Source organism: Symphalangus syndactylus, chromosome 16 (assembly GCF_028878055.3).
Source record: "Symphalangus syndactylus isolate Jambi chromosome 16, NHGRI_mSymSyn1-v2.1_pri, whole genome shotgun sequence".
Classification (NCBI taxonomy): Eukaryota; Metazoa; Chordata; class Mammalia; order Primates; family Hylobatidae; genus Symphalangus; species Symphalangus syndactylus.
The window spans coordinates 61,666,319-61,679,230 of NC_072438.2; the positions used below are offsets into that span (position 1 = coordinate 61,666,319).

Below are 12,912 nucleotides of genomic sequence, written 5' to 3' on the forward strand. Positions count from 1 at the left end.
GTGGTTAGCGCGGAGCCCTAGCGGGACAGTTTTCCGGTGGCAGCAACGCTCATTTCCCGGAAACGGGTGGTTCTTGGCCCTTGCAGCGCTCTTTAATACCTGCGTTCTGTAGCGCTAGTTGTCTGCAAGGTTTGCTTAGTGTCATTTCATTTCGGTTTCTTTTCTCGCTATGTTTTTCTGTCGGGATTACGGTTCGTTTTGGCTCTATGTACTCTCTAAAATGTTATCGTTTTTCATTTGTCTACTAATTTTCGTGCATTTGTTACTACTGAGTTTCTTAACATCTGACTGGCCTCCGCCCACGGGCTCTGGAGAGCATAAATACTCAGGCTGATGTTAGTGCGGCAGACTCTCCCTCCTTGATCAGCGCAAACGTTGGTCTGAGGCTTAAGCGATGGAGCAACATTTTCTTGGCTGTGTGAAGCGGGCTTGGGATGCCGCAGAGGTGGCGCCGGAGCCCCAGCCTCCACCTACTGTGAGTTCAGAAGATCGTGGGCCGTGGCCTCTTCCTTTGTATCCAGTACTGGGAGAGTACTCATCGGACAGCTGTGATTTGGGACTGCTTTCCAGTCCTTGCTGGCGGCTGCCCGGAGTCTACTGGCAAAACGGACTCTTGCCTGGAGTCCAGAGCACCTTGGAACCAAGTACAGCGAAGCCCACTGAGTTCAGTTGGCCGGGGACGCAGAAGCAGCAAGAGGCACCCGTAGAAGAGGTGGGGCAGGCAGAGGAACCCGACAGACTCAAGCTCCAGCAGCTTCCCTGGTGCAGGCCTCCCCATCCCGGGGACAGACAGCAGGACACCGAGGTCTGTGACAGCGAGTGCCTTTTGGAACGCCGCCATCCTCCTGCCCTCCGTCTGCGGCGCCACCTCCCGGGTTTCTCAGACTGCCTGGAGTGGATTCTTCGCGTTGGTTTTGCCGCGTTCTCTCTACTCCGGGCGTGCTGCCCACGGATCTGTGGAGCTAAGCAGCCTTAGATAGCAGCAGAAGGCTTTTTGGATTCTCCTCCTTGAAAAGATTCTCAGCTACCAAACGTCTCCACCTAGAAAATAAAAATACGTTAAGATGTGCTTTCATTGCTGGTCGTCAGTTTTTAAATTCTCTTTTCCCTGACGTTTCTTTCTTGTTTCGCGTCGCTTATTACTTTCAGTTTCCTTGCATTTTACACATTTATATTTATTTCATTAAATATTTCATTCGTATCTGTTTTAACTTTGAGAAATCTATTTTACGATTGTAGAATTCTTAAGAGTTTTTGGCAAATTTAAAATTTATTTGTTTTTTCCATTGTATTTTTAAATCTTATTCCTATTTTTCTAATTATTGCTTTTTAAATATATGGTTTGTTTACACTTAATTTTATATCGTGTCTTTTACGTTATTATAACGTCTTTTTAATTTTAATTGTTAATTTTATTTTTAACAGCGGTCCTTCTTTTTTTCGGTATATCAATTCACTGTGTTTTACACTCAGGAATTTTATTCACGGTCATAAGACTGGGAGGTTTATCAATCTTTGCTATTTCTCGTGGAAGGACCACGCAATTACTTATATTAATACAACTTCACAGATGACCGGTTCTTAATATTACTTATTCTGGCGGGCCAGCGTGGCTCACGGCAGTAATGTCAGCACTTTCAGCGGCGGAGGCATGCGGACTGCTTGAGCTCAGGAGTTTGAGAACAGCCTGGGCAACAGGGTGAGGCCTGTGTCTACAAAAAATACAAAAATTAGCCCGGTGAGGTGGTGCGCACCTGTAGTCCCAGCTGCTCCGGAGGCTGGGGTGGGCGGGTTGCTTGAGCTCAGGAGGTCGAGGCTGCAGTGAGCCGGATAGCACCAAGGCCCTCCAGCAGAGCGCGACCCTGTCTCGAAATAAATAAATAATTGAAAAGATGACTTATTCATGGGTCTCAGGGCTAGCAGTGTTTCCTGCGTCTTTTTCTTTGGAACAGTTTGGCGTGGCTTCTAAGAGAGCTACCAATTACTTAATGGTACCACAACTGGGTTTAGCAATTCCGGTAGGCGCAGCAGGTCCGGCTTGGCCCTGCCTGCTTTGACTGCCTTTTCGGGAGTTTTAAACCTCCTACACTCGGAATATAGCCCTGATTGTGGTTTCTCTGCGTAGCAAGTTCGGACTTAAGCGGAATTAAGTATCGGCTTATTTCGCCTGCGATAAAGATGCTTAATTCTGCGTTCGAAATATTCTGAGCGAGTCCTGGGTTAGGGATTTCTTAGAGTAACAAGTGCATGCTTCGATTCTAAGTGCCCCCTGTGAATGTGATTTCTTAGCTCTTGCAAGTCCATATTTAGTCGCAACCAGTCCTAGTATAGCCGTGCCTACGACTCCTTAGTCCCAGTAACTTTCGGTTTCATGATGACTTATCCTGCTTTACTTATGCCTGAGTTTCAAATATAGAAGTCCGGGCATGAAGGTGAAGAAGATATTTTAGGAGTAGGAAGTAGCGGTTTAGCAGTGTCTGCAGTCGCTTAGTTAGAAGTCCTGGTGAGACCGAGCAGATATTGATATAGGCCTGACAGCGTTATCACCTCTGTGAAACCACATCGTTTAGAAGTGTTTGCATTCTCTTCTTTGTAGAGTCCATTTTTCCACGTTTTGCTTAGTTTTGGATTTTCATTTGATGAATCTTCCCAAAGGTATTGTTTTCAGTGTGTATGTGTGTGTGTGTGTGTGTGTGTGTGTCTGTGTGTGTCTGTGTGTGTTTCAGCTAACTTGTCCTTTAACAAAAATTGTTCCTAATTTTTGTTTTGCTGACCCTCAGCTTTATGCTGCCTGGTTTGCGCTGGCCTATAATCGCCGGAACTAAATATTCTACTCTGTTGGCCTAACTGGCCTTTCGTCGATGGCATTACTGCTAGTTTTGCCCCTCTAGGGGCTCCTCGGTGGTAGCACTGCCGGTTGCTTCTGTGAGACTTGCTAGAGCCCAGGACGCTGAAGTGCTGGGTGACCCCGTTTCGGTGCAACCACTCCGAAGGTTCTCGGTTTATCCGGCTGTGTTTTGGAACAAATGCCAATTCTTTCTGGGAGCAAGTGTCTCTCAGTCGCGTTCCTGGCTGTTTTCTTCAAAAGCAGCCGTTTCTCCTGGTAGCACCGCTTGTTGGCGACGGCGGATTCTTTTCCGTGGCAGTGCTGGTCGTTTCATGGAGTGGCCGGTTTCTCACTCGCACGGTGTCGGCTGGCAGTTATTCCGTGGAGGCGCAGCTCTCAGCCGCTTCCCTTGGTTCTCGGTGTCGGCTGTCCCTGTAGCGGCGTTTGCGGCGGTATTTCTGTCACAATCGAGTCTGTGTTTTTTCGATGACAACGCCATTCATTTCTCTAAACCAGGCTATGTCTGGAATTGGCAATTTCTCTTGGTCACAGAGTCCCTGGTTTCGCAGAGCCTGTTGTTTCCAGGTTACTGGACTGCTGTTTGCTCCGTGCGAGCAATGTTGCACCCAGTACCGTTAGGTGCTCCCTGTTGGAGTTTTGAGACAGCGTTTTGAGATAGGTGCCCCAGCACTCCAGACCTGGCACCTGAAGAAAGCATTATCGTTTCAAGCTCAGTAGGGGCAATAGAATGAGTGGTGTTAGAGAAAGCAAGCAGACGCTTGAAGAAAGGGCCACTCCGCAGTAGTTTTTGGCTTTTTTTTTTTTTTTTCACTTTTTTTCAGACAGGGTCTGGCTGCGTCACCTTGGCTGGAGTGCAGTGGCACAAGCATAGCTCACTGCAGCCTCAACCATCCTGGGTCACGCACTCCTCCCTTCTCAGCCTCATAAGTAGTATTATATTATAATAAATTATCATATATTATATAATATATAAATTATAATATATTATATTATTGTATCATATCCGTTATATATTATATATAATATATTACATATTATATAATATATATTACATCTTATATAATATCATATATGTTAATATTATATAATGTATAGTATATCACATATTATATAATATGCAATATATTACATATTCGCTCCATATATTACATCTTATATGTCATATATTATAAAATATATATTTTATATATATATTATATATATATATATATAAATTAGACGGGGGTGGTAGCACTCACCTGTGCTCTCGGCTACTCTAGAGGCTGAGGCGGGAGGATCGCTGGATCCCAGGAAGTCGAGGCTGCGCTGAGCCAAGATGACACCACTGCACCAGCCTAGGCGACAGAGGAAAAAAGAAAAGAAAAAGACAGCAGACTTCCCTAAGCCCGTGGGGGACAGAGTGGGTAGAGCCGGTAGCACTTTGGTGGCACCGAGTGCGCAGTTGGTCGGTCGCTGCACCGTTCCTTTCCCAGCGCCGGCGGTTTCTCACTGGCAACGCCACGCCTTTGTCAGCGCTATGGGATGCTCTCTGGCGGCAACCTTCTTTCCGCCAAAAGTTGTCTTTTGCAACTGCACAGGCATTCGCTACGGGCAGGTGATCGCTGGGTCCCAGCGCCGCTGGTTTCACAACTTCGCGGGTGCCCCCCACCATCCCCAGCCCGCAGCATCATCGGTGAAGGGAGCCTGCGGTTTCTCCGCCGCGCCTTCGCCCGTTGCGTCCTGCGAAGCCAGTGGAATCGGTGGTCACAAGGTTGGTTTCACCAAGTCCGGCGTTTCTTGGCACCGGCACCGCTCTGCGCTTTTGCTGGCCCAGGCCGGTCTCAGCACCGTTAGGTGCTCTCTAAAGGCGACTGTCTGTCGTGGGTAGCAAAGCTGCTATGGGACGACAGTTTTTTAGAAGTTTCTAGTCGAGCCCATCTGGCGGTTTCTGGATCGCGGAACCACTCACTGGTTGCGCGGAGCTGGATGTACTTCTGTGGCCGCGCATGTTTCTCTGTCGTATCCCCCACGGCTGTCGTCCAAATCGCGGTGTTTCCCTGGCCCCACCGCCACGTGGGCAACTTCTTCAGTGGCTGCGGGGTTCGCTCCACTGAGTTGCTGGTTTTGATCCGCGCTTTCTCCCAGAGAGCAGACCAGACACTTTTCTGTTGGTGTCAACTGGCAGTTGTGCTGTGCACAGTTTCCTCGTCTCGGTGCCGGGCTTTCTCCATCCGAGGCCCTCTCGTGCCGGCGTCGCGGTCGCAGCACCCGGCGTTTCCGTTGGCTCTTTCGCCAGCGGCGCGGAGCCGGCGGTTTTGCTGTCACAGCACTTGTTGCACGGAGTTTCTCGGCAGCCGAACTTCTCTTTGTTTCTCAGAGTCGACGGTTTCTTGGCGACAGCACCGTTGGTCGCGCCAAAACAAATGTTGTCCTTGACAACCCCGCCGGCTGCGTTCCCTTTCAGGCTCCTGGCACCGCCATTTCGCCGAGCCGTGGTCTCTTGTTCACAGCTCTGTGCCTCCATTTCTCGGTGGCGGGCAGCCCTCAGGCCGCGGATCTGGGAGATTCAAAGTCGCAGCTGCCCCAGTTGCGCCGAGTCTGGCGTTGTCGGATGGGTGCTGCAGGGCTGGGCGGGGGGAGCCCGACGCTCCTCGGAGCCGGTGACAGGGGAGCTGCAGGGGCACAGTCTCTTCCCAGCGCCGCCGCCGCCGCCGCCGCCGCCGCCGCCGCCGCCGCCGCCGCACGGGTTCCGGCTCGGCCTCCAGAACGCAGTCCTGTGGCGGCGCCGCTGGCGTCTCTGCCGCAGGACCCCACGGTTTCGCGCGTCGTTGGCTTCTTGGTCCTAGCAAGTTTCGATTTCGCGGCGCCTGGGATTTCCAGCCCCTGTCCAAGTAGGGGAATAGCCAAAATGTGATTTCTCAGCCCAGGCAAGTCCTGACTTCAGACAAACACCGGTCTAGCCCTGGCTGCGATATCTAGGCCGTAGGAAGTCACCGTTTCCCCATGCGAAGGCGAAGTCACTCTGTGACTCATTTGTCAGCAGCTCCGGGTTTCCAGTAGCCTCGGATTTCTAATCATAACAACCATGGGGTCAGCCTAGCCTCAAGTTTCGTAGTCCTAGCAAGTTCCGGTTTCCTCCTGGTAAGACTTGCTTTAGCTGCGCAAGAAATGTTTAACTCCTGTGGAAACATGGGTACCAGCGAATGCGTTGTTTTTTGTTTTTTGTTTTTTGTTTTTTGTTTTTTAAGGTTTAGTGATGACCAGTTTAGCAGTGTCGGGAGCTCTTATACCAAGTTTGGTTTCTCAATATCGAGTCCCGTCTTAGCTATGCTTGTGTGTTTTAAAAGTCCCGTGGAAGTCAGGAAATGCCGGCGAACGCGATTTCTCAGTTTTACCAAGCTCCCTTTGACAATAGCAAGTCCGGCCCATCGAGACTTTTTCCTCCTGTAGACCAAATCGGGATATAGCAGCTACTGCGATTTTTTAGACGTAGCTAAACACGTTTAACCGTGGCCGTTTTTGTTTGTTTGTCGTAGGAAATTATGACAGGAGCAACCTGCAGGGGTTTAGATCTGACAGAAATATTTTAATGGTAGGCATTGCATCGCTTAGCCATATTTGACATTTCTTCTTTGTAGGGTTGGTTCTCTGTAATTTTTGCTTATCTTAAAATTATTTTTGTGTCTTGCTCTGAGCACAACGTTACCGATGTGTTTTTCAGTTTTACTTGCATTTCAGACTTTCATTATTTCACATTTTTATTTTTATTTCAACGTTATGTATTTTTGTTCTACTAATTTTGAGCGTCTCAGATTCGTGCTTTTTGACTTTCATTCTCTCAGGAGCCGGGGAGCCGAGCTCGGTCTTTGCCTCGCTGGTATCAGGTTCCGGGTGCTGTCTGGCGGCTCCGCTTCCTACGCGGAGCTGGCGGTTTTGTATCAGCACGTTTGCCAGTAGCGCCCACTGGGCGTTTTCTCAGTTGCTGCACCCGACGTGACATTTCCCGTTCGCGGGGCCCTTACGTTCTCCGTGCTGTCACTTTCTCGGTCCTACAACCGCTAGTATCTCCTAGGAACTTCCTGAACCCCGTTTTGCGGTGCAGAACGGTGATTGCACCGAGCCGCTGTTGCCACTAGTAATTCTGTGGTACCATTAGCCGGCGCTTTTTCTGTCACAACCCATTAAAACGGGTTAAAACATATTAAACCTATCAAACACATTGAACGGATTAAAACACGTTAAAATGCCACAACAGGTTTTTCTGGTACAGCACATTGAAACGGAGTTGGTTCATTCCTCCAAACACGTTGCTTAGGTGTGGAAGCACCGCTCTTTTCTAAGAGCGCGCGGTTTCTCTTTAGCAGCACCCGGTATGCCGCCGAAACGGGTATTCGTTTGGCAATACCAGCGCTATCCGCTAGGTGCCGGCGCTTGCTAAGTCCAACGCGCCGGTTTCTCGTTCGCAAGGTGGTTAGCGCGGAGCCCTAGCGGGACAGTTTTCCGGTGGCAGCAACGCTCATTTCCCGGAAACGGGTGGTTCTTGGCCCTTGCAGCGCTCTTTAATACCTGCGTTCTGTAGCGCTAGTTGTCTGCAAGGTTTGCTTAGTGTCATTTCATTTCGGTTTCTTTTCTCGCTATGTTTTTCTGTCGGGATTACGGTTCGTTTTGGCTCTATGTACTCTCTAAAATGTTATCGTTTTTCATTTGTCTACTAATTTTCGTGCATTTGTTACTACTGAGTTTCTTAACATCTGACTGGCCTCCGCCCACGGGCTCTGGAGAGCATAAATACTCAGGCTGATGTTAGTGCGGCAGACTCTCCCTCCTTGATCAGCGCAAACGTTGGTCTGAGGCTTAAGCGATGGAGCAACATTTTCTTGGCTGTGTGAAGCGGGCTTGGGATGCCGCAGAGGTGGCGCCGGAGCCCCAGCCTCCACCTACTGTGAGTTCAGAAGATCGTGGGCCGTGGCCTCTTCCTTTGTATCCAGTACTGGGAGAGTACTCATCGGACAGCTGTGATTTGGGACTGCTTTCCAGTCCTTGCTGGCGGCTGCCCGGAGTCTACTGGCAAAACGGACTCTTGCCTGGAGTCCAGAGCACCTTGGAACCAAGTACAGCGAAGCCCACTGAGTTCAGTTGGCCGGGGACGCAGAAGCAGCAAGAGGCACCCGTAGAAGAGGTGGGGCAGGCAGAGGAACCCGACAGACTCAAGCTCCAGCAGCTTCCCTGGTGCAGGCCTCCCCATCCCGGGGACAGACAGCAGGACACCGAGGTCTGTGACAGCGAGTGCCTTTTGGAACGCCGCCATCCTCCTGCCCTCCGTCTGCGGCGCCACCTCCCGGGTTTCTCAGACTGCCTGGAGTGGATTCTTCGCGTTGGTTTTGCCGCGTTCTCTCTACTCCGGGCGTGCTGCCCACGGATCTGTGGAGCTAAGCAGCCTTAGATAGCAGCAGAAGGCTTTTTGGATTCTCCTCCTTGAAAAGATTCTCAGCTACCAAACGTCTCCACCTAGAAAATAAAAATACGTTAAGATGTGCTTTCATTGCTGGTCGTCAGTTTTTAAATTCTCTTTTCCCTGACGTTTCTTTCTTGTTTCGCGTCGCTTATTACTTTCAGTTTCCTTGCATTTTACACATTTATATTTATTTCATTAAATATTTCATTCGTATCTGTTTTAACTTTGAGAAATCTATTTTACGATTGTAGAATTCTTAAGAGTTTTTGGCAAATTTAAAATTTATTTGTTTTTTCCATTGTATTTTTAAATCTTATTCCTATTTTTCTAATTATTGCTTTTTAAATATATGGTTTGTTTACACTTAATTTTATATCGTGTCTTTTACGTTATTATAACGTCTTTTTAATTTTAATTGTTAATTTTATTTTTAACAGCGGTCCTTCTTTTTTTCGGTATATCAATTCACTGTGTTTTACACTCAGGAATTTTATTCACGGTCATAAGACTGGGAGGTTTATCAATCTTTGCTATTTCTCGTGGAAGGACCACGCAATTACTTATATTAATACAACTTCACAGATGACCGGTTCTTAATATTACTTATTCTGGCGGGCCAGCGTGGCTCACGGCAGTAATGTCAGCACTTTCAGCGGCGGAGGCATGCGGACTGCTTGAGCTCAGGAGTTTGAGAACAGCCTGGGCAACAGGGTGAGGCCTGTGTCTACAAAAAATACAAAAATTAGCCCGGTGAGGTGGTGCGCACCTGTAGTCCCAGCTGCTCCGGAGGCTGGGGTGGGCGGGTTGCTTGAGCTCAGGAGGTCGAGGCTGCAGTGAGCCGGATAGCACCAAGGCCCTCCAGCAGAGCGCGACCCTGTCTCGAAATAAATAAATAATTGAAAAGATGACTTATTCATGGGTCTCAGGGCTAGCAGTGTTTCCTGCGTCTTTTTCTTTGGAACAGTTTGGCGTGGCTTCTAAGAGAGCTACCAATTACTTAATGGTACCACAACTGGGTTTAGCAATTCCGGTAGGCGCAGCAGGTCCGGCTTGGCCCTGCCTGCTTTGACTGCCTTTTCGGGAGTTTTAAACCTCCTACACTCGGAATATAGCCCTGATTGTGGTTTCTCTGCGTAGCAAGTTCGGACTTAAGCGGAATTAAGTATCGGCTTATTTCGCCTGCGATAAAGATGCTTAATTCTGCGTTCGAAATATTCTGAGCGAGTCCTGGGTTAGGGATTTCTTAGAGTAACAAGTGCATGCTTCGATTCTAAGTGCCCCCTGTGAATGTGATTTCTTAGCTCTTGCAAGTCCATATTTAGTCGCAACCAGTCCTAGTATAGCCGTGCCTACGACTCCTTAGTCCCAGTAACTTTCGGTTTCATGATGACTTATCCTGCTTTACTTATGCCTGAGTTTCAAATATAGAAGTCCGGGCATGAAGGTGAAGAAGATATTTTAGGAGTAGGAAGTAGCGGTTTAGCAGTGTCTGCAGTCGCTTAGTTAGAAGTCCTGGTGAGACCGAGCAGATATTGATATAGGCCTGACAGCGTTATCACCTCTGTGAAACCACATCGTTTAGAAGTGTTTGCATTCTCTTCTTTGTAGAGTCCATTTTTCCACGTTTTGCTTAGTTTTGGATTTTCATTTGATGAATCTTCCCAAAGGTATTGTTTTCAGTGTGTATGTGTGTGTGTGTGTGTGTGTGTGTGTCTGTGTGTGTCTGTGTGTGTTTCAGCTAACTTGTCCTTTAACAAAAATTGTTCCTAATTTTTGTTTTGCTGACCCTCAGCTTTATGCTGCCTGGTTTGCGCTGGCCTATAATCGCCGGAACTAAATATTCTACTCTTTTGGCCTAACTGGCCTTTCGTCGATGGCATTACTGCTAGTTTTGCCCCTCTAGGTGCTCCTCGGTGGTAGCACTGCCGGTTGCTTCTGTGAGGCTTGCTAGAGCCCAGGACGCTGAAGTGCTGGGTGACCCCGTTTCGGTGCAACCACTCCGAAGGTTCTCGGTTTATCCGGCTGTGTTTTGGAACAAATGCCAATTCTTTCTGGGAGCAAGTGTCTCTCAGTCGCGTTCCTGGCTGTTTTCTTCAAAAGCAGCCGTTTCTCCTGGTAGCACCGCTTGTTGGCGACGGCGGATTCTTTTCCGTGGCAGTACTGGTCGTTTCATGGAGTGGCCGGTTTCTCACTCGCACGGTGTCGGCTGGCAGTTATTCCGTGGAGGCGCAGCTCCCAGCCGCTTCCCTTGGTTCTCGGTGTCGGCTGTCCCTGTAGCGGCGTTTGCGGCGGTATTTCTGTCACAATCGAGTCTGTGTTTTTTCGATGACAACGCCATTCGTTTCTCTAAACCAGGCTATGTCTGGAATTGGCAATTTCTCTTGGTCACAGAGTCCCTGGTTTCGCAGAGCCTGTTGTTTCCAGGTTACTGGACTGCTGTTTGCTCCGTGCGAGCAATGTTGCACCCAGTACCGTTAGGTGCTCCCTGTTGGAGTTTTGAGACAGCGTTTTGAGATAGGTGCCCCAGCACTCCAGACCTGGCACCTGAAGAAAGCATTATCGTTTCAAGCTCAGTAGGGGCAATAGAATGAGTGGTGTTAGAGAAAGCAAGCAGACGCTTGAAGAAAGGGCCACTCCGCAGTAGTTTTTGGCTTTTTTTTTTTTTTTTTTTTTCACTTTTTTTCAGACAGGGTCTGGCTGCGTCACCTTGGCTGGAGTGCAGTGGCACAAGCATAGCTCACTGCAGCCTCAACCATCCTGGGTCATGCAGTCCTCCCTTCTCAGCCTCATAGCTACCTGGGACTACAGGTACCTGCCTCCATTCCTGGCTACTGTGTGTGTGTGTGTGTGTGTGTTTGTGTGTGTTTGTGTGTGTGTGTATGTGTGTGTGTGGAGACAGGTTATCTTTCTATTACCCAATATGGTTTTGAACTCCTGGCCTCAATTAGTCCTCCTTCCTTGGCCTCCCAAAATGCTGTCGTTGCAGGTGTGAATCACCACAGGCTGCCTATTTTCGACTTCATATAAAATAATTCAGTACCCTGAGGTCTAAGTGAAACAAAACAAGGTAATAAATTACTAATCCATATCTCTGAACAGCTGGTGTCTTTCTGTGCCTTAACTCAATCAGAAGCCTGGGAGCAAAAGTAGCTCTCCAGTGCGTCCATACAGGTTGCTTCTTGCAAGATAGTTCTTTTTTTTTTTTTTTTTTTTGAGACGGAGTCTCGCTCTGTCGCCCAGGCTGGAGTGCAGTGGCGCAATCTCGGCTCACTGCAAGCTCCGCCTCCCGGGTTCATGCCATTCTCCTGCCTCAGCCTCTCCCAGTAGCTGGGACTACGGGCACCCGCCACCACGCCCGGCTAATTTTTTGTATTTTTAGTAGAGACGGAGTTTCACCATGGTCTCGATCTCCTGACCTCGTGATCCGCCCGCCTCGGCCTTCCAAAGTGCTGGGATTACAAGCGTGAGCCACCGCGCCCCGCTCAACAGAGTTCTGACTGAAGAGCCTTAAGTGTATCTAGAGAGGCAAACTGCTACCTAGCAGTGTCTTTATGTTGATCAACCTATTCAGAATGGTAGCTTTTTTTATTTTTTTTTGAGACAGTCTCCCACTGACACCCAGGCTGGAGTGCATTGGCACGATTTCGGCTCATTGCAACCTCTGCCTCCTGGGTTCAAGTAATTCTTGTGACTCAGCCTCAGGAGTAGCTGGGATTACAGGCATGCACCACCACACCCGGCTAATCTTCTCGTACTTTTGGTAGAAATGGGGTTTTGCGATGTTGGCCAGGCTGTTCTCCAACTCCTGGCCTCAAGTGATCTGCCCACCTTGGACTCCAAAAGTGCTACAATTTCAGTCATGAACTACCCCGCCTGGCCCACAATGGTAACTTTTAAGAATGGTCTAAAAACAACTCTGTACTCATAATTTCAACAAATTAGATAAAATGCATCAATCCTGCAAGATCCAGTCTACCCAACTCATGAAAAATAATCTGTAAATTTTTGCAGTTATTAAAGATATTGAATTCATGGTCAAAAATCTTCAAAAAAAAAAACCTAGAGTTTCTTACCATTTCACTGACTAATTTTACCTAATATTCAAAGAATAAATAACATAAATTCTACACAATTTATTCTAGAATATAAAACAATATGGAATGCTTTCCAACTTATTTTATGAGATCAGCATTTTCCTGGCAAACAGAGGACACTAAGAGAAAACAACTGACCAAGATTTCACCTAAACATAGATGCAGAAATCCTCACCAAAATACTAACAAATAGAAATCAGAAATGTATGTTAAAGAACGATACCATGCCCAAGCAAAGTTTATTCCACATGTAAGTCTGGTTTAATACTCAAAAGTCAATCAGTATATTCCACCCTATTGATAGGCTCAATGAGAAATACTGTATAATCCTGTCAAATGATGCACAAAAAGTATTAAGAAAATCTATATCCATTCGTGATTTAAAATTTAAAAACCAACTCTCAGCACTGTGGGAATAGAGAGATTTTCATCAACTGTGCAAAGAACGTCTACAAAAATCTGCAGCAAAATTGTATGTAATCGTGACAGACTCAATGCTTTTCCATGAAATCAGGAACAAGGCCAAGATATTCGCT

General features: G+C 47.8%; 2 protein-coding genes across 2 annotated transcripts; both read left to right on the top strand.

Annotated features, from left to right (window-relative positions):
- Positions 1 to 185: 185 nt before the first annotated feature.
- Positions 186 to 1,075, top strand: LOC129464844 (annexin-2 receptor-like). The gene has a single exon (XM_055246281.2). The coding sequence runs from the start codon at positions 395 to 397 to the stop codon at positions 974 to 976; it is 582 nt and encodes a 193-aa protein (XP_055102256.1). The 5' UTR covers positions 186 to 394; the 3' UTR covers positions 977 to 1,075.
- Positions 1,076 to 7,688: 6,613 nt separating this feature from the next.
- LOC129464845 (annexin-2 receptor-like) lies at positions 7,689 to 8,369 on the top strand. The gene has a single exon (XM_055246282.2). The coding sequence runs from the start codon at positions 7,689 to 7,691 to the stop codon at positions 8,268 to 8,270; it is 582 nt and encodes a 193-aa protein (XP_055102257.1). The 3' UTR covers positions 8,271 to 8,369.
- The last annotated feature ends 4,543 nt before the right edge of the window (positions 8,370 to 12,912 follow it).